Source organism: Mytilus trossulus, chromosome 6 (assembly GCF_036588685.1).
Source record: "Mytilus trossulus isolate FHL-02 chromosome 6, PNRI_Mtr1.1.1.hap1, whole genome shotgun sequence".
In the NCBI taxonomy this organism is placed as follows: Eukaryota; Metazoa; Mollusca; class Bivalvia; order Mytilida; family Mytilidae; genus Mytilus; species Mytilus trossulus.
Genome location: NC_086378.1, coordinates 15,116,030 through 15,143,593, shown reverse-complemented (window position 1 = coordinate 15,143,593; position 27,564 = coordinate 15,116,030). Strand labels below are relative to the sequence as shown.

The following is a 27,564-nucleotide window of genomic DNA, read 5'->3' as shown; positions in this document are numbered from 1 at the left end:
GTTAGTCCTACCACAGAGGGAGTGATAGGTATGTATATTACAATATAATGTTTCTACTACACCCATGATAACCAACGTTAGTCCTACCACAGAGGGAGTAATAGGTATGTATATTACAGTATGATGTTTCTACTACACCCATGATAACCAACGTTAGTCCTACCACAGAGGGAGTAATAGGTATGTATATTACAGTATGATATTTCTACTACACCCATGATAACCAATGTTAGTCCTACCACAGAGGGAGTGATAGGTATGTATATTACAATATAATGTTTCTACTACACCCATGATAACCAATGTTAGTCCTACCACAGAGGGAGTAATAGGTATGTATATTACAGTATGATGCTTCTACTACACCCATGATAACCAATGTTAGTCCTACCACAGAGGGAGTAATAGGTATGTATATTACAGTATGATATTTCTACTACACCCATGATAACCAACGTTAGTCCTACCACAGAGGGAGTAATAGGTATGTATATTACAGTATGATATTTCTACTACACCCATGATAACCAACGTTAGTCCTACCACAGAGGGAGTAATAGGTATGTATATTACAGTATGATGCTTCTACTACACCCATGATAACCAACGTTAGTCCTACCACAGAGGGAGTAATAGGTATGTATATTACAGTATGATGTTTCTACTATACCCATGATAACCAACGTTAGTCCTACCACAGAGGGAGTAATAGGTATGTATATTACAGTATGATGCTTCTACTACACCCATGATAACCAACGTTAGTCCTACCACAGAGGGAGTAATAGGTATGTATATTACAGTATGATGTTTCTACTACATTCATGATAACCAATGTTAGTCCTATAACAGAGGGAGTAATAGGTATGTATATTACAGTATGATGTTTCTACTACACCCATGATAACCAACGTTAGTCCTACCAGGGCTCGACATTACCGTTTGTCCGATTGTCCGGGACAAGTGGAAATAGGTGTCGGGCAAGTAGATTCATCATACTACTTGTCCGATGGGACAAGTGAAATAATCGATGTCAGATGTTAAAAGATTTATATTCAAGACTTATACATTCCTAAATATATGAATGATTGTTTTATTGATCATACAAAATGAAATAAATATTCATTGATTGGACCAGAGACATATAAACTTGTATAATATGTCTCTGACTGAACGTATTTGAACATGCTGACAGCCGGTATCAGGTCCGTTCGCGCCCAATATACTTTCGCACCTAACACGTTCGCACCCAAGGTCCGTTCGCACTCTACACGTTCGCGCCCAATTTTAATTCAAATTCCAGCTGAATATTTGGAAAATCAGGATTGTTGTTTTTAATTGCTTTGACGTAAATACTGAATGTATTTGTAGCTTGGTATGAGTAAAAGATTGAATATTGTATATGATAAATTAAACCCAAAAGATAATTGTTTTTAATAACAGCTTGGTCCCTTTGATCTGAAACAATGAAATAATGAAATATAGCAATACACTATTATATAAACCAAAACATGATTAAATTTATTCAACTCACAAAAAAAAACGTAGTCAGAATCTCACTTCATTTTGAAACAAGTCAATGCAACAAAGTTATAGGCAATACAATAAACAAAACATGATTAAGTGTTATTCAACACAAAATAAAACGTTGACAGAATCCCACTTCAATCATAGAAAGAAATATTATTATTTTTAACAATACGCTCTAAAAAAACATCATTAAGATTTATTCAACACTTAAAAAATGCTGTCTCGCTTTATTTTGAGACAATGAAATCAATTATACTTTTAATAATTCTACTTGCCAAAACTTGATTGCAAAGTTATCAAACACAAAACCAGAGACATATACTATATGTCTCTGACAAAACCAATTAAAATTGGGCGCGAACATGTAGGGTGCGAACAGACTTTGGGTGCGAACATGTGGGGTGCGAAAGTGAAAGGGGGCGAACATGAGTGGGTGCGAACGTGAATGGGCGCGAACGGACCCGGATTCCTGACAGCCATTGACCAGGGGAAATAAGTAAGGGGAAGGAAACCAATGTAAATGTTTCTTCTTATAAGCCTCTTGAATTAGGAGCACCTCCATATGCATGATATGGAGTTTTACCTAAACTTTAAAATTTTAATTTAAAGTTTGTATCATTTGATTTTGCTTTTAGGCATAACATCAAATTAAAAAAGGTTTTATTTAATAAGATCTATATGTTAAAATAACAAGTTAAGATGTTAAAATTAAATAAAATCTAAAGAGGCAGAATTTTTACTAAAATGTTTTATTTACTTCATGATAATATATCAATGTATGTAAAAATCAAAATAAATTGTAAAATCCTGTTTGGCACCATCAATAAATTAAAAAAGGTTTAGTTGTAAACAAGGTGCCAGGTGTATTTGGTTTAAACCATACCACTACTTCAGAATCAGTCTATTTATGTACATTGTGTATCATCACTGACAAATGGGGTCTTATTTTAAAGCAGTGTTTAACTCTTAAAAATGGGTCTGTAAATTTAAGTTTCATTCAAATTCATGGTTTATTTTAAATTTCCCAATTTGATGAAAATGATGCATATTTTCCCAATAAAAAAGGGTAGAAGTAGTTTTGAAAAAAGCCAACAATGTACATGTATGGTTATATATATATTTTAACTGTAAAGCTAAACCAACAACATAGAAAAACAAATATTTGATTTTTCCTCAAAATAATTATTTTCATGCTTGAAGGAAGCAGTTATTTGCAACAAGGTATTAAGATTATGTAAATTCAAAATAGTTGTGTTAAGTTTATCATTGCAATTTAAAGAAAGGACACATATGTGAGATAGATGATTGTGATTTCAGGAAAATCTGCATATAATTAATGAATATAGGTCCATGAATAGGAGAACCTAGTGATATGGAAAGAGATATGATTTAATGATTGACACATGATAGTGACAATGAGTCACAGAGCTCAGTCTTGCAAATAATCCCTCATTCTGAAATTATAAAATTAAAATTGATGTGGTATTCATGATAACATAACAAAATGCTCCCTTTATTGATCTTTATTAGGTGCAATCAAAGGCAAATGTTATTATTGCATATAACATGTATCATCAATATGGAGGGTTTTCAATTATAAATTCGGACAAGTGAGTTAAGAGTTCGGACAAGTTGATTTTTTTGCAACTTGTCCGAAGGGACAAGTGAGAAAAAATGATAATGTAGAGGCCTGCCTACCACAGAGGGAGTGATAGGTATGTATATTACAATATGATGTTTCTACTACACCAATGATAACCAACGTTAGTCCTACCACAGAGGGAGTAATAGGTATGTATATTACAGTATGATGTTTCTACTACACCCATGATAACCCACGTTAGTCCTACCACAGAGGGAGTAATAGGTATGTATATTACAGTATGATATTTCTACTACACCCATGATAACCAACGTTAGTCCTACCACAGAGGGAGTAATAGGTATGTATATTACAGTATGATGTTTCTACTACACCCATGATAACCAATGTTAGTCCTACCACAGAGGGAGTAATAGGTATGTATATTACAGTATGATATTTCTACTACACCCATGATAACCAACGTTAGTCCTACCACAGAGGGAGTAATAGGTATGTATATTACAGTATGATGCTTCTACTACACCCATGATAACCAACGTTAGTCCTACCACAGAGGGAGTAATAGGTATGTATATTACAGTATGATGTTTCTACTATACCCATGATAACCAACGTTAGTCCTACCACAGAGGGAGTAATAGGTATGTATATTACAGTATGATGCTTCTACTACACCCATGATAACCAACGTTAGTCCTACCACAGAGGGAGTAATAGGTATGTATATTACAGTATGATGTTTCTACTACATTCATGATAACCAATGTTAGTCCTATAACAGAGGGAGTAATAGGTATGTATATTACAGTATGATGTTTCTACTACACCCATGATAACCAACGTTAGTCCTACCACAGAGGGAGTGATAGGTATGTATATTACAATATGATGTTTCTACTACACCAATGATAACCAACGTTAGTCCTACCACAGAGGGAGTAATAGGTATGTATATTACAGTATGATGTTTCTACTACACCCATGATAACCCACGTTAGTCCTACCACAGAGGGAGTAATAGGTATGTATATTACAGTATGATATTTCTACTACACCCATGATAACCAACGTTAGTCCTACCACAGAGGGAGTAATAGGTATGTATATTACAGTATGATGTTTCTACTACACCCATGATAACCAATGTTAGTCCTACCACAGAGGGAGTAATAGGTATGTATATTACAGTATGATGTTTCTACTACACCCATGATAACCAATGTTAGTCCTACCACAGAGGGAGTAATAGGTATGTATATTACAGTATGATATTTCTACTACACCCATGATTACCAACGTTAGTCCTACCACAGAGGGAGTAATAGGTATGTATATTACAGTATGATGTTTCTATTACACCCATAATAACCAATGTTAGTCCTACCACAGAGGGAGTAATAGGTATGCATATTACAATATGATGTTTCTACTACACCCATGATAACCAACATTAGTCCTACCACAGAGGGAGTAATAGGTATGTATATTACAATATGATGTTTCTACTACACCCATGATAACCAACTTTAGTCCTACCACAGAGGGAGTAATAGGTATGTATATTACAGTATGATGCTTCTACTACACCCATGATAACCAATGTTAGTCCTACCACAGAGGGAGTAATAGGTATGTATATAACAGTATGATGTTTCTACTACACCCACTATATCCAATGTTAGTCCTACCACAGAGGGAGTAATAGGTATGTATATTACAGTATGATGTTTCTACTACACCCATGATAACCAACGTTAGTCCTACCACAGAGGGAGTAATAGGTATGTATATTACAGTATGATGTTTCTACTACACCCATGATAACCCACGTTAGTCCTACCACAGAGGGAGTAATAGGTATGTATATTACAGTTTGATGTTTCTACTACATTCATGATAACCAATGTTAGTCCTACCACAGAGGGAGTAATAGGTATGTATATTACAGTATGATGTTTCTACTACACCCATGATAACCCACGTTAGTCCTACCACAGAGGGAGTAATAGGTATGTATATTACAGTTTGATGTTTCTACTACACCAATGATAACCAACGTTAGTCCTACCACAGAGGGAGTAATAGGTATGTATATTACAGTATGATGTTTCTACTACACCCATGATAACCAATGTTAGTCCTACCACAGAGGGAGTAATAGGTATGTATATTACAGTATGATGTTTCTACTACACCCATGATAACCAATGTTAGTCCTACCACAGAGGGAGTAATAGGTATGTATATTACAGTATGATATTTCTACTACACCCATGATAACCAACGTTAGTCCTACCACAGAGGGAGTAATAGGTATGTATATTACAGTATGATGTTTCTACTACACCCATGATAACCAACGTTAGTCCTACCACAGAGGGAGTAATAGGTATGTATATTACAGTATGATGTTTCTACTACACCCATGATAACCCACGTTAGTCCTACCACAGAGGGAGTAATAGGTATGTATATTACAGTTTGATGTTTCTACTACATTCATGATAACCAATGTTAGTCCTACCACAGAGGGAGTAATAGGTATGTATATTACAGTATGATGTTTCTACTACACCCATGATAACCCACGTTAGTCCTACCACAGAGGGAGTAATAGGTATGTATATTACAGTTTGATGTTTCTACTACACCAATGATAACCAACGTTAGTCCTACCACAGAGGGAGTAATAGGTATGTATATTACAGTATGATGTTTCTACTACACCCATGATAACCAATGTTAGTCCTACCACAGAGGGAGTAATAGGTATGTATATTACAGTATGATGTTTCTACTACACCCATGATAACCAATGTTAGTCCTACCACAGAGGGAGTAATAGGTATGTATATTACAGTATGATATTTCTACTACACCCATGATAACCAACGTTAGTCCTACCACAGAGGGAGTAATAGGTATGTATATTACAGTATGATGTTTCTACTACACCCATAATAACCAATGTTAGTCCTACCACAGAGGGAGTAATAGGTATGCATATTACAATATGATGTTTCTACTACACCCATGATAACCAACATTAGTCCTACCACAGAGGGAGTAATAGGTATGTATATTACAATATGATGTTTCTACTACACCCATGATAACCAACTTTAGTCCTACCACAGAGGGAGTAATAGGTATGTATATTACAGTATGATGCTTCTACTACACCCATGATAACCAATGTTAGTCCTACCACAGAGGGAGTAATAGGTATGTATATAACAGTATGATGTTTCTACTACACCCACTATATCCAATGTTAGTCCTACCACAGAGGGAGTAATAGGTATGTATATTACAGTATGATGTTTCTACTACACCCATGATAACCAACGTTAGTCCTACCACAGAGGGAGTAATAGGTATGTATATTACAGTATGATGTTTCTACTACACCCATGATAACCCACGTTAGTCCTACCACAGAGGGAGTAATAGGTATGTATATTACAGTTTGATGTTTCTACTACATTCATGATAACCAATGTTAGTCCTACCACAGAGGGAGTAATAGGTATGTATATTACAGTATGATGTTTCTACTACACCCATGATAACCCACGTTAGTCCTACCACAGAGGGAGTAATAGGTATGTATATTACAGTATGATATTTCTACTACACCCATGATAACCAACGTTAGTCCTACCACAGAGGGAGTAATAGGTATGTATATTACAGTATGATGTTTCTACTACACCCATGATAACCAACATTAGTCCTACCACAGAGGGAGTAATAGGTATGTATATTACAGTATGATGTTTCTACTACACCCGTGATAACCAATGTTAGTCCTTCCACAGAGGGAGTAATAGGTATGTATATTACAATATGATGTTTCTACTACACCCATGATAACCCACGTTAGTCCTACCACAGAGGGAGTAATAGGTATGTATATTACAGTTTGATGTTTCTACTACATTCATGATAACCAATGTTAGTCCTACCACAGAGGGAGTAATAGGTATGTATATTACAGTATGATGTTTCTACTACACCCATGATAACCCACGTTAGTCCTACCACAGAGGGAGTAATAGGTATGTATATTACAGTATGATATTTCTACTACACCCATGATAACCAACGTTAGTCCTACCACAGAGGGAGTAATAGGTATGTATATTACAGTATGATGTTTCTACTACACCCATAATAACCAATGTTAGTCCTACCACAGAGGGAGTAATAGGTATGCATATTACAATATGATGTTTCTACTACACCCATGATAACCAACATTAGTCCTACCACAGAGGGAGCAATAGGTATGTATATTACAATATGATGTTTCTACTACACCCATGATAACCAACTTTAGTCCTACCACAGAGGGAGTAATAGGTATGTATATTACAGTATGATGCTTCTACTACACCCATGATAACCAATGTTAGTCCTACCACAGAGGGAGTAATAGGTATGTATATAACAGTATGATGTTTCTACTACACCCACTATATCCAATGTTAGTCCTACCACAGAGGGAGTAATAGGTATGTATATTACAGTATGATGTTTCTACTACACCCATGATAACCAACGTTAGTCCTACCACAGAGGGAGTAATAGGTATGTATATTACAGTATGATGTTTCTACTACACCCATGATAACCCACGTTAGTCCTACCACAGAGGGAGTAATAGGTATGTATATTACAGTTTGATGTTTCTACTACATTCATGATAACCAATGTTAGTCCTACCACAGAGGGAGTAATAGGTATGTATATTACAGTATGATGTTTCTACTACACCCATGATAACCAACGTTAGTCCTACTACAGAGGGAGTATTAGGTATGCATATTACAGTATTCAAAATTGAAAAGTTTGTTCTATATCGTATGTAGTTGACCATAATATACCATTATTCTGCCATTTTTATATAGGTGTAATACCACCATTGCTTTTCCCCTTTTAGTCTTTGTTAAATTGGCATTGTTTTAAGAATTTTACAGTATTTACCTTTATTTCAACCAAAGAAATACTTTGCATGAATAAAGTTTAATCCTGTCCAGTGCTACAGTGAAAATTTCACACTACATTTCATTGCATATAAGAAAGTAACCATCAGCGAAAGTAAACAACCCACATTTTACACTGTTATTTACTGGTTACTTGCTTTGGTAACTATGTAACGTTAAATTTCCAAAATTATATATTTAAGACCATCAAATAAAAAAGGAATGATGCTTCGACACCCTGTCATGGAATAGAAATTCCTTCATGATGAAAGTTCCAAAAGGAAAATATATTCTGGAATATTATTTCCACCAAAATGAATATTACAGAATATGTTCCTAACGGAATAAATGGTATAGAATATTAGTTCCAACAGAAATAGAAAAATTTAAGTGCACTGAAATGCAGGGTTAATTTTCTACAACTGTCAAATTCAAGGGAATATTTTTTATGCCCCACCTACGATAGCAGAGGGGCATTATGTTTTTTATGCCCCCACCTATGATAGTAGAGGGGCATTATGTTTTCTGGTCTGTGCCTCTGTTCGTCCGTTCGTTCGTCCCGCTTCAGGTTAAAGTTTTTGGTCGAGGTAGTTTTTGATGAAGTTGAAGTCCAATCAATTTGAAACTTTGTACACATGTTCCCTATGATATGATCTTTTTAATTTTAATGTCAAATTAAAGTATTGACCCCAATTTCACGTTCCACTGAACAAAGAAAAAGATAGTGTGAAGCTCAGGTTAAAGTTTTTGGTCAAGGTAGTTTTTGATGAACTTGAAGTCCAATCAACTTGAAACTTAGTACACATGTTAACTATGATATGATCTTTCTAATTTTAATGTCAAATTAAAGTATTGACCCCAATTTCACGGTCCACTGAACAAAGAAAAAGATAGTGTGAAGCTCAGGTTAAAGTGTTTGGTCAAGGTAGTTTTTGATGAACTTGAAGTCACATCAACTTGAAACTTAGTACACATGTTAACTATGATATGATCTTTCTAATTTTAATGCCAAATTAAAGTATTGACCCCAATTTCACGGTCCAGTGAACATGTAAAATGATAGTGCAAGTGGGGCATCCGTGATCTATGGATACAATCTTGTTTTATTCACAATCTCTAAAACATGAATAACAAGAATGTGTCCATAGTACACGGATGCCCCACTGGCACTATCATTTTACATTTAGAATCCTAATTTAAAAATAATCTGGGGCTTATGTTTCTGAAAATAGAAAATGAAAACTGACCTAGAAATGTTATTTATGGAATAGTTTTGGGAAATGAAATCTCTGTTTAAAAGCTCATTACAATTAGTTTGTTTTCCTTTGGTTTTAATCATAATGCTGAAAGATTTCTTATCTTATATATATATAAAATTGACCCATACAAATGTGAAAGACATCAATTTAAAAGCAACAGATATTAGAATTAGAATTTACTTGTTTTATAGGTTTAAATAACAAATCTGTATATTTAAATATCAAGAGCTTGATTGCCAACCAAATGATTAAAGTCCTCGGTTTTTTTAAATTGGTTTGATGGCTTAGTTTGTGACATGTCGCCCCGGTATAGCGTTATTTCCGTGTAACCTGTTTGTAGATTTATTACTTAAAGCATTGCTTGGCAATAATACCTGCCTAACTTTCAGAGACCAATCAGTGTTGGTGTAAATTTAGTTAACCTGTCACCTGACAAGTAAATTTCAGCTGTCCGACAACCAATTAGCCTTGATTATAATGAGCAGGTATTAAAGTAAGGTTTGTTTTCATCATCATGTTAACTCATGAATTTTTCAACCAAAGCTTTTCAAATTTAAATATGTTGTTATACAGATGACAAAATGGAGGTCAAGTTCAATAATGACAATTTTGACTTGTACAACTTCAGAAGTTACAGTTCTTGAAAGATTGAAAAATGGCGTTTTCAGTCATGTCCATGTATTTACTCATGAATTTTTCAACCAAAGCATTTCAAATTTAAATAAGTTGTTACTGATGACAAAATGGAGGTCAAGTTCAATAATGACAATTTTGACTTGTACAACTTCAGAAGTTACAGTTCTTGAAAGATTGAAAAATGGCGTTTTCAGTCATGTCCATGTATTTACTCATGAATTTTTCAACCAAAGCATTTCAAATTTAAATAAGTTGTTACTGATGACAAAATGGAGGTCAAGTTCAATAATGACAATTTTGACTTGTACAACTTCAGAAGTTACAGTTCTTTATAGATTGAAAAATTGCATTTTCAGTCATGTCCATGTATTTACTCATGAATTTTTCAACCAAAAGCCTTTCAAATTTAAATATGTTGTCACTGATAACAAAACAGTTGCAATTTTAATAATGGCGCTTTTCACTTTTCCTGTTCAGGAGTTATGGTTCTTGAAAGACTGAAAAATGGTGTTTCCAGTCATGCATTTACATAAACTCATGAACCATTCAACCAAAGCTTTTCAAATTTTAAAATATTGTTACTAATGACGAAATGGAGGTCAAATTTGATATTGATGATTTTCACTTTCACCATTCAGGAGTTTATGGTTCTTAAAAAATTGAAAAAAATGTTGTTTCCAGTCATATCCTTGCTTTAATTGATAAACCATTCAACTATAAAAGCTTTTCAAAAAAATGTTGTAACAAAATGTAAGTCAGGTTTGATATTGACCATTTTCACTTTCACCGTTCAGGAGCTAAGTACACACATGTATGGGTCTTGTGATGCCAGGACACAAATAAATGTTAATAATTCCAGTCTGCTGTCCTTTCAGCCTTTTGTTGTAGATGAAGTTATTTGAAACTTGCACTTTACATGTGAAGTTCTTTTTATGCCCCACCTACGATAGTAGAGGGGCATTATGTTTTCTGGTCTGTGGCTCCATTCTTTCGTTTGTTCGTCCGTCTGTGCGTCCCTTCATCCGTTCAGGTTAAAGTTTTTGGTCAAGGTAGTTTTTGATGAAGCTGAAGTCCAATCAACTTGAAACTTAGTACACTTGTTGCTTATGATATGATCTTTCTAAGTCTAAAGCCAAATTAGACTTTTGACCCCAATTTCACAGTCCACTGAACATAGAAAATGAAAGTGGGAATTTCAGGTTAAAGTTTTTGGTCAAGGTAGTTTTTGATGAAGCTGAAGTCCAATCAACTTGAAACTTAATACACTTGTTGCTTATGATATGATCTTTCTAATTTTAAAGCCAAATTAGACTTTTGACCCCAATTTCACGGTCCACTGAACATAGAAAATGAAAGTGGGAATTTCAGGTTAAAGTTTTTGGTCAAGGTAGTTTTTGATAAAATTGAAGTCCAATCAACTTGAAACTTAGTACACATGTTCCCTATAATATAATCTTTCTTATTTTAATGCCAAATTAGATTATTACCCAATTTCACGGTCCATGGAACATGGAAAAGGATAGTGCAAGTGGGGCATCGGTGTACTTTGGACACATTTTTGTTTATTTTTGCATTATATAAAGCAATGAACCAATGAAAGATTTTATACTGTGATGTACTCTTATTTTTTTTACAGGAAATGCCTTTTGCACCTTTGCGAACATGGATTGACAGGCCACATAAAAGACAATGAGCATTGTACTTTTAAAAAAATATATTTTACATGTTTACTTTTTACATATTTCATTAATAGGTGGTTCTCAACTAACTATTACTGGTTCTGGGTTTTCTAATAGTGGAACTCTTCGTATTGGAGATACAGAAATACCAGATGCTGTATTTACAGACAATACCATCACAGCTACTCTTCCATCCATGTCACAAGGAGTTAAAAAAGTCTGGGTGTTTGCTAGTACCACTAATGGCGCAGCTGTCAACAGGTATACATATTAAGCAACATTAAAATTGATTTTTGTGGATCTCAATGTTTCATGTAATTACTGGTCTGTAAGTCTATTAAAGCACAATATACACCAATTTTCAATTGATTTTGTCTTTATTTCCCCATTTTTTTTTTGGGTCAGTGGTCTTGATTTTATGACCATGAGCCATAATTGTCAATTTCATTTAAAATTTACTAGAGGTAATTACTTATGGTCATTTCTCATTCGCAACAAAAAGTCCATTCAAAAATTAAATTTATTCTAATTCTTAACCGAAATACTGTAAACCAACTTAATTTTGTGAGTAGAAAAATAAGGTGAATATGAATTGTCGCGAAAATGTAAATCTTTGATCTTTCCTTATTAAACTACATCATGTAAATTTTTAAATCGTGAAATTAAATAGCCTCGAAGTGGCCTAGAAATGATAAAAAGCGAAATAAAGTATCCGCTAAAATAAGTTGGTTTACAGTAGTTTTAAATTTACTCTACTTGAAGCTTAATTGCAATGCTCAGTAATTTACATAATTTTCTCTATACAAAAAAAAAAATAGTTATTAGCACTTTAGCCTGACAAGTGGCTTTTCAGTCTATTGCATAAACAAAAATTGCCATCTATATTTGCTACGCTGAAGTCTGACATTTTTTTTACTGGAAATTACAATAAGGTTTTAATTGAATTCTTTCAAATCATCCTTCTCCGTGATAATTAGAAGATGTGGTATGATTGCCAAAGAGAACTTTCCACCTGAGACAAAATGACATAGATTAAGTAACAACTGTAAGGTACTGTTGGATTTATTTTTAGAGATTTCTTGGTCAATACTGAGCTGTACTTTAGGGAGAGATTATGATCAGTCATTTGAACAAATGAAAGATCTTTTAAAGTTACAGCGGTTAACTATAATAATAATACCTCATTTAACATTTTTTGTAATAGTTATATTATATATATGGAAGATACAAGTTAAAAAATGTTTTCATATATGTCTTCAGTTTGAACAAGGTTCCAGAAATAGAGTATTTGTTAAAAGTGACTAATGTATTCCCTAAGTCCGGATCCCTGTTTGGTGGTACCAGAGTAACAATAACAGGTGCTGGGTTCAGTACAAATAAATCACTGACAGAGGTTAAAGTTGGTGACACTGACTGTAATGTAGACTTGGCCAGTGAGACACTGATTGAGTGTACCATACAAGATACAGGAGATGTTGTGGAGATCACCAATCAAGGAATACATAAAGGTATTGACAATTCAAGTATTTATAAGACATACCACAAACTTGTTTATATGGCAATATTTTAACCATACACTTTTATCATCATGATATTAGCATAAGATGTATAACAAAACTTATCAGAGTTATTTTAAACTATTTACTTCATTGTTGTCTTCAAATTTTCAGCAAAACTGATCAGAGTTATAATGTATACCCTAGAGAAAAAAATCAGTGGAATTACACTGGAATACCACTGATATTCCATTGTAATTTCCACTGGAATTCCAGTAATTATCAATGGAATAATTTGGCTGGAATTCCACTGGAACTACATTGGCTTTCCACTGGAATTACAGTGAAAATTCCAGTGTTATTTCACTGGATTCCAGCCAAATTATTCCACTGATAATCACTGGAATTCCAGTGGAAATTACAGTGTTATTTCACTTGTATTCCAGTGGAATTCCAGCCAAATTATTCCAGTGGAATGCGAATGTAATTCCAGTGGTATTTTGCTGCAACTCCAGTGGAATAACTACAGTTCCAGTGGAATTGCTACTCTGACATATACGCCCTATTGCTGGCCTTATCACTACTTCTGAGAAACACAAAATATAGTGATTCATCATATGATTGATCTGATCATATTCAAATAAATAACATTTTTAACATCCTATCCATGAACAGAAAAATGTCCTGCATGGTTTGTATAAGTAGAATAAAAACAGTGTCTATATGGTCAGCTTAAACCGTACCCACAAACTGATTAACTAATATAAAAATTATGTGTGATATATAAACTTCTCTTCCTTTCTGTAATTCAAAACTTGCTGTCTCTGTACTTCCAACTATAATTGCTGAATAAAGGTATTAAAATGGAGTCTGCATAAAATCTGTTTCATATCATTGCTGGCAGCTCATATTTAATCCCCTAAAAGTACAAAAATATCCACAAAGAATCAATTGTTCAAGAGGTAATGATTGTATGAAGCAATAAATTCAATAGAAACAGCATTATGCATCTTAAATTGCATTGGAAGTTTAAGTTAAACTCAAATTTAGTACCCCCCCCCCCCCCCCCCCCCCCCCTTTAACCCTTGAAGATAAAACTGGCGACTTAAATTATTATTAACGTTTCAAAGTTAATTTACGATGAATATTATTCACACAATTTAATTTCTACATATCAGATTATCATATATACCCATGTACCATTTACATGTCAGATTACGATATGTCTGTTATGAATGTGACAACAATATATCAATTTATCATTCTTCATTAATTTATTGTCTGCCTAAACTTTCTGGTGTTTTGCTCAGATTAAAATCCTAAATGTTTTATATTGCCTCAACAAATTGTATTTCATAATCATTATATGTTAAATCAAATACTTATCTGAAAACATCTGCGTTTGGATTCTCCATTTTTGTTATCCAGCGTAATCATATGACGTCATATTTGCAAGTGCGTTTAAGTCAAGGTGTCAATCTCGTCCCATATAATATCGGCCCGAAGTTGATTTGTCCCTGTAATGGTATTTCAGTGAACTTCTCAAAACCGGTCGTCCGTTGGACTACGGAAACAGCCGATTTGCGGGGTTTGCCGGTTTGTAGAAATTTAAAATCACAAGAGTTACTTCCCCTTAATATGGGTGTTTGAGAATGTTTTGAAAATGTATTTCACTTTCATTAAAATATACGTTTTCCTTTTTAAATTTTAGTTTTGTATATAATATCTATCTTAAAATACAGCTACAACTTCTATTTCATCTTATTTTATTTTTTTATTTTGCAGGAATAAAAAAATAAAAATACCATACATTTATGATATTTCACGAATAATTAGATAAAATGATCTATTCCAATTGGTCGAAACGGTACCTATGATACTCATATATACGTGTGCTGTAAGTTATAAATGTTACACCTTGTCATAACGCAATAAAAAAGAAGAGTTATGAAACGAAATTGACAGGTGAACAGATATTACAGCCTCGGACTATTAGGTGACCTGATTGAATTTTATTGACGGAACAAATTAGGTTACAGTTATACAAATGAAACAGTAATTTTAAATCATTTCAGATGACAAGGCCCATTTTTCGAGAATGAGTTATAATGATATAATTATTTAAATACAACAATACCGGCTGGTATCCGATTTCAAGGAATAACCATTTAATATAATGCAAATCTGCTGGGTCTTCTTAATTTGGCCGGTATGGTGGGAGAGGCTGCAGTATTCAGATAAATTTCAATATATAAGAAATAAATAAGGGTGATGCATTAAAACATTTTTGAACAGAATGGCAATTTAATTTTTTTTTCTTTGCACGTTGCTGCAGAAGTTGTCATTAAAGCAACAATTAAATTGCCTTTCAATTAAGACATCATAATTATTTTGACTAGGTACAAATGAATTGTACTGAGAATAGTCATTAGAATATAATATAAATACTTTTTCTACCCCAAAAAATGGCCATCAGTATCTAAATGATAAATCATGCAACCCAACAATGTATTCCAGTGGAATTACAGTGGTAAAATTTTCAAATGTCATTATTCCAGTGGAATTACAGTGGTAAAATTTTCAAATGTCATTCCAGTGGAATCACCAATCAAATTCCACTGGAATTTTTAGTTTTAAATGATTTACCAGTGGAATTCAAATGAGTCACTGTAAACCAGTGGAATTCCAGTGGAATCAACTGGTATTCCACTGGAATTCCATTGATATTTTCTATGGGGTATGTAACTGTTAGTGATAGGTACTTTACAGAACCTGACAGCTCAACATGTTTCTATTTCAAGCCAGTAGAGGTTGGGGAAATACAAACGTTATACTACTACTCTGAGGGCATTTAAGCTCTGATTTATGACAGTTGTTTCTTTATAATTCTGTTACTTGTTAACATACAAGTTACATTATTTTTGTCAGTTTTCATAGCTAAATTTCCCTTTTTGAATATACCTTGGAGTTCAGTATTTATGTAATTTTTTTTTTTTATCGATAAATCATACTATTAATGATTTCTTCTTTTATAGCCTCCATAGAAAAATGTATGAAAGCCAGCATTCTATTTATGATTGTTTTATGTAAAATCTATTGGTGTATTTCAATTATTTGATGCAATCAATTCTTGTTTTCAGTACATGGTAAGGGCTATGCATGGATTCCTAAGAATGCCAACGCAAAAGTAGGTGATACGATACGATGGACATGGACAACTTATCCCTATATAAATAACTTTAACCCTTGTGTTAGACAGACCGTGAACCTGACATCCATGGTTCTACCAGATGATGGATTTATCAGTGCAGCATCACCAAATGGTACACATTTTATTGCATTAATTAAGATGCATATGAAAATTAGAATACACATTTTTGTAATTACAGATAATATAAATTTTCTTTTTACTGTGCCTATCCAATAAGCTTTGTGGTAGAGAATTACCTATTGCCTGACCAGTTTAAAAAATTGTCAATACAATTTGTCCATTTAAATTGTACAATAGGTATTGTGAGAGCTATTATCAACAGGTGGTCATTTAACTACCTGTAGATTTATTTACCTGGTTTGTTTTTGACAGAGCTAATTTAAATGAATGATACATGTAGCTAGCTTGCTTTCCTCATGTTTAATGTCCTGAATGAACTATTCTATTTAGGTATGGGACATTTTACATTAAATACAATATTTGTTCTTTTTAATCAAGATATTTATTGTAAATTTATTTATTTTGCTTACAATCACAAATAAATCATTGCTGGTATATCCCACTTTCATAATGAAGAATAAAGCACTGAAATTTCTATTCACTATAAGCCATTTGTACTTTTTTTGATATATTGAAAATAAATTTTTAACAGTAATTCCAATTGAAGTAGATCCTGAATATTAAATGAAACTCAGCATCACTACTATTCCATTTCAGGAATCTTAATATAACATGAAAATATATCCCATTAGAAAACACTACGCCACACATAATTCATCTTGTAGAATTATTCACATATCCAAAAAAATCCATTTCACAAACACTTTAATTCCATTCAGGAATCAAAAACTTAAAATACATCCCACATTAAAAACACCATGAAGCAAACATATATCTCCTTTTTTATAAACTAAATCCACTGATTGAAATTTCCATCTTGACTATTTAGAGACACAAAAAGAAATGGCTTAAAATGTCCCATATCTTATTCAGGACATTGGTCATGATGCATGAGGAAAGCAAGCTAGCTATCGGTCATATAAATTTTACCTTTTAGAAATAGTGAATATTTTTTTACTGGGTAGTTAAATGACCACCTGTTGATGAGCTCTCACAATACTTATTGTACAATTTAAATGGACAAATTGTGTTGACAATTTTTTATTCTGGTCAGGCAATAGGTATTTAAATACCCCAAAGGTGATGAGATAATGACAGTAAAATGGAAAAAAGGTTGAAATAGGTGAAAACACCTGTAAAAGTTAGAATCTGAAGCATGCCAATTATACAGTGTTCTACCAGAAAACAAATGATGTAGATATTTCTTTACAGTAAACTTCAAAGTTATAAAGTAGATTCTAATTAGACATCTCAAAGTAGACAAAAAAACTTCTCTTTTCTCTTTTGTTTTTTGTTTTACTATATTTCATAAATTGATACTTTATATTCATAATCATAGAGTATTACTTGAATGTAATTTATTTCAGGTGTGTTTGAATACAGAGTATCAGAAGCCAATGTGACCTATTATTATTCCAGTTGTTGGATAGAGGAGTATGAAATCATCCGTTACGTTGGAACATTGATTGTAGAAGACAAACCTCAGTCTGTTGAGGAGGTCATGGTAAAAGTAGGAGGATATGAGGCCACTTACGATGTTAATTCAGGTACTAGGTTTATGTTTTCACCAATTGGTCTTATATATGAGCTGCGTGGGATAGAAATCGACCTTATGGAAGTTCACATACACATAAACATGTATAAAGCCTTTTGTGGGATTTTGGAACATTAACATGTGAAATAAAAGAATCTGGGCTTATTTTGTAGGGTTCTTATAACAACTAAATTTTCAAATAGTTACAGACTTTGCATAGAGATTTTGTCAACTGTCAACCTGACATGAGTTAACATAAACATGTATTGAATTTCATTTGCATAATATTGATTTCTATCTGAAGCAGCACATATATAGTAGTGCTGTGGTATAAATATAGATTCTTACATTGATACCAGTGAATTATCGGATTTATCCAATTGAGATAGTTAAATTATCAATTTTAAAGTCCGGGCCGCCTCAGCGAGGACTTTAAAATTTATAATTTAACTATCGAGATTGGATAAATCCGATAATCCACGAGTTACTATGTAAGAATCTGTTTCTCTAATGATTAAAAAGACATTTTCTTTTTTGGTTAACCGAAAATCCCCTTCGAGTGCCTTTCACATTGCACGAAGTTGTCAATTTCATTAACACCTGTTATCATATTTTGAGTCATCCAGTTAGCTAAAAAGGTCATGACCCTTAAAATCATCCAATGATCTTTTGAGATCACCAGCAACCACACATTGATTAATTTTTTTTTATACAATGGGTTCGGAAAGGGATAAATTTCCATAGAATTAGAGAATTAGTTTTCTCTAATTCTTCGTAAATTTATCCCTTTCTGCACCCATTGTATAAAAAAATTTAATCAACGTGTGGTTTGTTTGATCTCAGTACTCCATTGGTTAAAATCCGATTATGTCGTTAAATTTTCTTGCTTTTCTCTGAATTTCCTATTGTGACAGCATGAAAAAAGGCGACCATGCCTGATGACGTCACATAGAAAGAACACATCTTTTTGCAGATCATTGAAAAGAAGGAATAACTTTGACTGCATACTGTTAGAAAATCATTAGAGAAACAGATTCCACCACCAAATCTCGTGTAATACGATATTTATCCACTCTCGACAGTTAAATTTTAAATATTTAAAACGCTCGGACAATTTGAAAATTTAACTGTCTCGAGTGGATAAATATCGTATTACACATGATGCAGTGGTAGAATCTATATTTAACTGTGTTTATACCTTTAACAGTCTGTGTTTTATAAATTTACCCAGTAAAGAGTTGCCAAGGTCATGTGCAGAAAAGGGAAGGTGCACTCAACATTTCCTCCTGTTCATACGTAGTTTATGATATATTAGAATAAACTTATTTTCCACCATTTGATTGTTTTTGCTGGGTTGTTGTTTCTTTACTTATACTTGTGATTTAGGATTCTCTAAAAAAAACCACTAACACTCCACAAGTAATTTATTCATATTGAACCATCTGCAGTTAAAGATTTGATCAGGAACTGCCATTTTTACATTAAAAATATCTTTTGCATTTCAGGTGTTTCCGACCCAAGTGCACCATCAGGGTGTAGTGAAATAAGAACACCTAAAACAGGTTGTACCACAGCTGCACCAACAGGGGGAGCTGCTGACAAGTTTAACTTCCTGTTACAGACATGCTTCACGCCAGTAGTTAATTCCTTCAGTACAAATGATGGGACAACATCTGATAGTATTACAATCTTAGGTGAAGGTTTCTCCTCTACACCCTGCCAAAATGAAGTTTACGTTGGAGAAGACATGTGTTCTGTTCAGTCATCTACTGATAGTCAGATAGTATGTTCACTGGATGCAGCTAGTTCGCCATTGGTATGCAAGCCACAAATGTTCAATGTTCAAGTCGCTAATCGTGGAAATGCCAATATAGAGGTCAGTGGTCAGAATGGTAGGCGATTTGTGTTGTATCCAATGATCAGTGATATCTCTCCATCCTCTGTATCCATCAATGGTCAAGGTTTACTGACTATAACAGGATCTGGTTTCCAGGGTGATGAGAACTCAATTGTTGTTACAGTTGGTTCATTGACTTGTGCAATCCAGTCTGTTACCTACACTGAGATAACTTGTACAATGCCTGCATTTTCAGAAAGTAACCAGTTGGTAGAGGTTAAGGTCGGTGCCTATGGACATGTGTGTGATGCAAGATGTGAAGTTTCTCCATCCTGTGAAATAAACTATGCTCTGGCTAGCACACCAGAAATGACAAGTGTTGCTCCCATAACATTTGATGGTACATCTACTCCAGTAACAATTACAGGTCAAGGATTTGGTACAGATAGTTCAAATGTAATGGTTACAATGGGTGGGGCTGATTGTACTGTTACCAATGTGGCTGCTCAGACTGTTGAATGTACAATAACCAATGTACCTGTTGGATCTCAACCTGTAGTTGTATTGCTGAAAGACACTGGATTAGCAACAAACACTAACAATATACAGATAACAAGCCAAGCATTCATTTCTAGCATAACTCCATCAGAAGGGAGTATCCATGGTGGTACTATGATTGATATTGTTGGAAATGGATTCACAGATGATACAGTCGTCACAATAGATGGAGCCACTTGTCAAATAAGTCTTGTGACCTTGTCCTCTGTCAAGTGCATGACACCACCACATGCTGCACAAACAGGAGTAGCTGCCAACGTCATGGCTAATGGTATCAATTATCCCACTCAGACTTTTGATTACACAACAGCAGCAACCCCACAAGTCGATAGCATCACCTTCACAACGCCTCATGCAGGAGAAATTGTATTCATCAATGGTGCTGGATTCTCAAGTGACCAGACTAAAAATAAAGTAACCATAAATTCTGTTGATTGTCCAGTGACCTCTTCGACGTCTACAGGAGTTCAATGTACAGCCCCTGCCCTACCTGATGGAACTCACAGTGTCGTTGTTCGTGTAGAAGGGAAAGGATTATCAAATGACGATCAAACAGTTACTTATGTCATTACATTATCAGCAATAAATCCAACTCAAGGTAAGATAACTCAGAAACAGTATTAACTGGATGTCAAGCTTAGTTAAAATCTTATTACTAACTTATAATTAAAAACACTAAAAATATCATTCTTTTAAAAACATAGAAAATCATGGCAAAAGGATTGAGAGGGTTTACATTGTGTATATAACCAACTTATAATAATTGAAAATTGATAAATTGGTTGTACATGTCAGCACAACTCTCATTTCTCACTAAATTTCAGTGACACGAACGCAGATACTTCTTCATTACCAATAACAATATACATGTATGTATATCAATAAGATTAAGATCTCCTTGGAATTTATAGAGCTTAAGGAAGTATACCCCAGGGTAAGGAAAATTACTCTTTAAATCACAAGTATTTTTGTTTCAATCATTTTCATAAAGATATTCTATGCTTCTATGTTACATAGATTATTTCCAATCTGTTTTTAAAAAAGGTAAATACTTAAAATACTTTGATGAAACTTTACTTTACAAAAACATAAATGATTTAAAGAGTTATCTCCCTGAACCAAGGTCTATCCCCTTGAATGCATCTAACAATACAAATGATTTCTTTTTATTGATTACAGGTAGTGTTGGTGGTGGACAGAAGGTTACCCTTACAGGATCAGGATTCAGGAATACAACAATAGTTGAAATTTGCAATCAAGAATGTGAGAGAGACGTGTCTGAGGTGCAGACAGCAGCACAAATAATATGTTTAGTTCCACCAGCTAGTGGTTAGTTCTATTATTTTTTATACCATTGTCATATATTTATATGGGGATACTATAAATTCAGAAATTTTAAGTTGATAAGGATTTTTAGTTGCATTTTTAAAAGTCAATATAAACATATATTTTTGGTTTGAATTTCTATGAATACATGTTTATCCAATGTTTTAAAATGTAGAAACTCACTAAATCCCCCCAAAATTTGCTCTCAAACTCCAGGCGTAAAAATTGGCTTCAGTGTTATGATGTCATAGGAAGGCGTCCCAGAAAAAAAATAAAAGAGCCAGAAAATTGCCAGACGTCATAATTATATTTGGACTAGTCTGGCATGTGATGCAGAGGTTTAGTCAATCTAAGTTAGACTTGAGCAATTTGATTTTCTTGTTCTTTATATATTTACAGGTTCAGTAACAAGTGACTTAGGATGTAATGTAGAAGTCCAAAACTCCCAGTCAGGAAGACGTAAAAGGAATCCAATTACCTTTACCTACATGGCAAGCCTGACTCCATCCATCACTAATGTAACACCACGTCGAGGGGGCACAGGTGGAGGGGTAACAATTACCATTGAAGGATCTGGATTTGGGTAAGTATTATAAAAGGGGAAAGGTTGGGATAGCAAAATACCAGTTTTACTTCTGCACATATGTATGTGGTGGTGTCGTATATAAAATCACTACTCATTAAATCCTACATCCTGCTTTGTTTTCTATATAAATCAATATAATGCTAAAACAATCATCTTTATCTATGTTTTTTTTATGTACTACACATCTACTTTTGCATAGGTACTATTTCTGTACTAAAAACATGTAGTACTGGAAATTAGCACTATTTTGTTACTCTAAAATTATTTTAATATTAAGGTACCTGTATTTTACAGTACTTTATTTGTACTTGAAATTTAGGTACTACAGGTTTTTGGTTACTACCGTTACATTTTTAGCATTTTGAAAGTTTTTCTATTTCAAATCTCTTAAAGTTATGATTTTCAAACATGGAATATTGTATTATTTTTGTTCCAAAATATTTAGTACAGATCAAGTACTGTAAAATACAAGTATCTGAATATTACAACAGTTTTAAAGTAAAGAAATAGTACTAAATATTAAAAGTAAATTTCCAGTACTGCATTTTTTTAGTACAGAAATAGTACCTATGCAAAAGTAGCTGTGTAGTGTTTTGAAACAATGTATGAAATCTTGCTGTTCCAATATACTTATCCAATCAAAGACATCACAACTTTAGAATAGAAATGTATGTATATTCCTATGTACAAGATTGTGGCTGGGAATCTTCATGTTATTAAACAGGAACTTGTCAGACAGAAGCTTGTAGAAATATATAAAGGGCAATTTTATATTTTTAAAGTCTGTTGATTGGGTATTTTAATTTTGTATTATAAATGAACAGGAACCTATAAGACCGATTCCTTTGATTACTCTGTTGCTGGATTTGTTGGTGTTATGGTAGCATGAATCTATAAAGCCTTTAACCATCTCTCTCCTCTTACATTCCTTTATATAACAGAACGGTTGCTTTGTTTGAAGATGTCATGGTAGCATAAACCTATCCCTGTTACATTTTTATGCCCCACCTACGATAGTAGAGGGGCATTATGTTTTCTGGTCTGTGCCTCCGTTCGTCCGTTCGTTCGTCCTGCATAAGGTTAAAGTTTTTGGTCGAGGTAGTTTTTGATGAAGTTGAAGTCCAATCAATTTGAAACTTAGTACACATGTTCCCTATGATATGATCTTTCTAATTTTAATGTCAAATTAAAGAATTGACCCCTATTTCATGGTCTTCTGAACAAAGAAAAAGATAGTGTGAAGCTCAGGATAAAGGTTTTGGTTAAGGTAGCTTTTGATGAAGTTGAAGTCCAATCAACTTGAAACTTAGTACACATGTTCCCTATGATATGATCTTTCTAATTTTAATGCCAAATTAAAGTATTGACCCCAATTTCACGGTCCAGTGGACATGTAAAATGATAGTGGCATCCGTGTACTATGGACACATTCTTGTTTTTATATTTTACAGGACTGTTGCTGGTGATGTTGATGTTAAGATAGCAGGGACACCATGTACAGTAATTAATACTGTGGTGGATACTCAAGTAACATGTATGACAGGGGAGCACTCACCAGCAGAGGTCACTAGTGTCATGGTCCAAGTTGGTGGAAATGGATATTCTATTGAGGTAGTTTTGAAAAAATCTTTTTAATAAGCAGGAAAAAAGTACCTTCACATGTAAAATAGGTCATCAAGGTGTAACTATTTATTGTTTTCTGTTCTCTGTTATATATATTAATTTCATGAATTTGTTAGTCCATAACTCCCCTCAAGGTATTTTGTCCCCTCAACTTATTTTGACAGAGAGCAACCAAACTGGCACTAACTGTTCTACATATATATAAGTTTTTACACATAAATTCAGGATAAAAGACCACTTTTGAGTGTTCCCATCACCAGAAAAAACTTATCAGTTATGCGCGCCTTTATGACGTCATTTACCAGATAGAGGAGATCACCTGTATCCCTGCACTACTAACGTTCATCAAGAGGTACTTAATCATGAATCCCTAATGACAGCAGTGCTGATTGTTAATTATGAGAATTCAATTTGCTGAATAATCCGTTCAATATAGCATCATAGTTTTCCAATCACTCATTCAACATGTCAGTAAAACCAAAGTTTTGGACGGAAATGGATTGAACTCGAAATTTGTCTATTGATTGCATTCAGAAAAAGTTGCAGAAAGTTGCAGACACAACGATTATTTAAAAATACCAGTTGATGTACTAGCCTTTATCAAAATAAGCTGTTATGTAAATCTTTTCATACAATGACTTCCAGGCATCATGTTGGAAATAGAATGTCACAGTTCAAAGATTTGTGAACAATGACATGTACATTTGTGTATTTGGGAGCTACAATTTGATTTTTAAGGGGGGGGGGGGGGGGGGGGGGACAGTAGGACAATATTTATTTTTCATCCTAGTCTCTCATAGGAGACAGTGGGACAATATTTTTCATCCTAGCCTCTCATAGGAGACAGTGGGACAATATTTTCCATCCTAGCCTCTCATAAAAATCAAATGGTGGCTCTCTTAGCTTAATATTGAATATGGAAATATACCTTTTTAGCTCACCTGGCCCGAAGGGCCAAGTGAGCTTTTCTCATCACTTGGCGTCCGTCGTCCGTCGTCGCCATCCGTCGTCGTTAACTTTTACAAAAATCTTCTCCTCTGAAACTACTGGGCCAAATCAAACCAAACTTGGCCACAATCATCATTGGGGTATCTAGTTTAAAAAATGTGTGGCGTGAACCGGTCAACCAACCAAGATGGCCGCCACGGCTAAAAATAGAACATAGGGGTAAAATGCAGTTTTTGGCTTATAACTCAAAAACCAAAGCATTTAGAGCAAATCTGACGGGGTAAAAATGTTTATCAGGTCAAGATCTATCTGCCCTAAAATTTTCAGATGAATCGGTCAATCGGTTGTTGGGTTGCTGCCCCTGAATTGGTAATTTTGAAGAAATTTTGCTGTTTTTGGTTATTATCTTGAATATTATTATAGTTAGAGATAAACTGTAAACAGCAATAATGTTCAGCAAAGTAAGATCTACAAATAAGTCAACATGACCAAAATGGTCAGTTGACCCGTTTAGGAGTTATTGCCCTTTATAGTCAATTTTTAACCATTTTTCGTTAATTAAAGTAATCTTTTACAAAAATCTTCTCCTCTGAAACTACTTGGCCAAATTAATCCAAACTTGGCCACAATCATCTTTGGGGTATCTAGTTTAAAAAATGTGTGGCGTGACCTGGTCAACCAACCAAGATGGCCGCCACGGCTAAAAATAGAACAAAGGGGTAAAATGCAGTTTTTGGCTTATAACTCAAAAACCAAAGCATTTTGAGGAAATCTGACATGGGATAAAAATGTTTATCAGGTCAAGATCTATCTGCCCTAAAATTTTCAGATGAATCGGTCAATCAGTTGTTGGGTTGCTGCCCCTGAATTGGTAATTTTGAGGAAATTTTGCTGTTTTTGGTTATTATCTTGAATATTATTATAGATAGAGATAAACTGTAAACAGCAATAATGTTCAGCAAAGTAAGATCTACAAATAAGTCAAAATGGTCAGTTGACCCGTTTAGGAGTTATTGCCCTTTATAGTCAATTTTTAACCATTTTTCGTAAATTAAAGTAATCTTTTACAAAAATCTTCTCCTCTGAAACTACTTGGCCAAATTAATCCAAACTTTGCCACAATTATCTTTGGGGTATCTAGTTTAAAAAATGTGTGGCGTGACCTGGTCAACCAACCAAGATGGCCGCCACCGCTAAAAATAGAACATAGGGGTAAAATGCAGTTTTTCGCTTATAACTCAAAAACCAAAGCATTTTGAGGAAATCTGACATGGGATAAAAATGTTTATCAGGTCAAGAACTATCTGCCCTGAAATTTTCAGATGAATCGGTCAATCGGTTGTTGGGTTGCTGCCCCTGAATTGGTAATTTTGAGGAAATTTTGCTGTTTTTGGTTATTATCTTGAATATTATTATAGATAGAGATAAATTGTAAACAGCAATAATGTTCAGCAAAGTAAGATCTACAAATAAGTCAACATGACCAAAATGGTCAGTTTACCCCTTTAGGAGTTATTGCCCTTTATAGTCAATCTTTAACCATTTTTCATAAATCTAAGTAATCTTTTACAAAATCTCCACTGAAACTACTAGGCCACAATCATCTTTGGGGTATCTAGTTTGAAAAATGTGTCCGATGACCTGGCCATTCAACCAAGATGGCCGCCACGGCTAAAAATAGAACATAGGGGTAAAATGCAGTTTTTTGCTTATAACTATGAAACCAAAGCATCTAGAGCAAATCTGACAAGAAGTTAAATTGTTAATCAAGTCAATATCTATCTGCCCTGAATTTTTCAGATGAATTGGACAACTGGTTGTTGGGTTGCTGCCCTCCAATTGGTAATTTTTAAAGAAATTTTGCCGTTTTTGGTTATCTTGAATACTATTATAGATAGCGATAAACTGTAAACAGCAATAATGTTCAGCAAAGTAAGATCTACAAATAAGTCAACATGACCTAAATGGTCAATTGACCCCTTAAGGAGTTATTGCCCTTTATAGTAAATTTTTAACAATTTTCATTAATTTGGTAAATTTATGTAAATTTTTACCAAATATAGTTCTCTGTTACTAATGGGCAAAGTTCATGATAGATATAATTGTAAGAAGCAAAATCGTTCAGTAATGTAAGAACTTCAAACACATCACCATCACCAAAATACAATTTTGTCATGAATCCATTTGTGTCCTTTGTTTAATATGCACATAGACCAAGGTGAGCGACACAGGCTCTTTAGAGCCTCTAGTTTTACTACTTACAGGCTAGTCCTGGAGATGCCAAGTTCCAGTATGTTGATCTGTGGTCTTCCCCCTGGACCTGGGGTGGAAACCCCCCACCAGGGGATGGCACTTTGGTGGTTATAAAGAAAGGACAAACTGTTGTATTGGATCAGAATACAGCATCTCTGAAAGCTTTGTTAATAAAAGGTGAGTTGATTGTGTCAACAGCTGGCAAATCAAGTCAACAGTTCACAAAGCATTCACAAGACATCAAGACATACATGTATGTAAGGTAGATTTATAGATTCTTTCAGAAGTTATTAGCATATAAAAAATATTAAAGCAGAAATGAAGTATATCTGCAACCTATCAGCACAAAAAACATTTAGACTGGGATGTACTCT

The 27,564-nt window shown here is 34.0% G+C and overlaps 1 protein-coding gene across 1 annotated transcript in view; it reads left to right on the top strand.

Annotated features, from left to right (window-relative positions):
- Positions 1-27,564, top strand: part of LOC134722341 (fibrocystin-L-like) — a 110,092-nt gene that overhangs the window by 57,343 nt on the left and 25,185 nt on the right. The window contains exons 21-29 of the mRNA XM_063585954.1: positions 11,773-11,959; positions 12,959-13,206; positions 16,335-16,517; positions 17,893-18,072; positions 19,565-21,052; positions 21,634-21,783; positions 22,180-22,363; positions 23,818-23,977; positions 27,202-27,367. Coding sequence (XP_063442024.1) covers positions 11,773-11,959; positions 12,959-13,206; positions 16,335-16,517; positions 17,893-18,072; positions 19,565-21,052; positions 21,634-21,783; positions 22,180-22,363; positions 23,818-23,977; positions 27,202-27,367 — 2,946 coding nt within the window. The remainder of the gene's footprint in view (positions 1-11,772; positions 11,960-12,958; positions 13,207-16,334; positions 16,518-17,892; positions 18,073-19,564; positions 21,053-21,633; positions 21,784-22,179; positions 22,364-23,817; positions 23,978-27,201; positions 27,368-27,564) is intronic.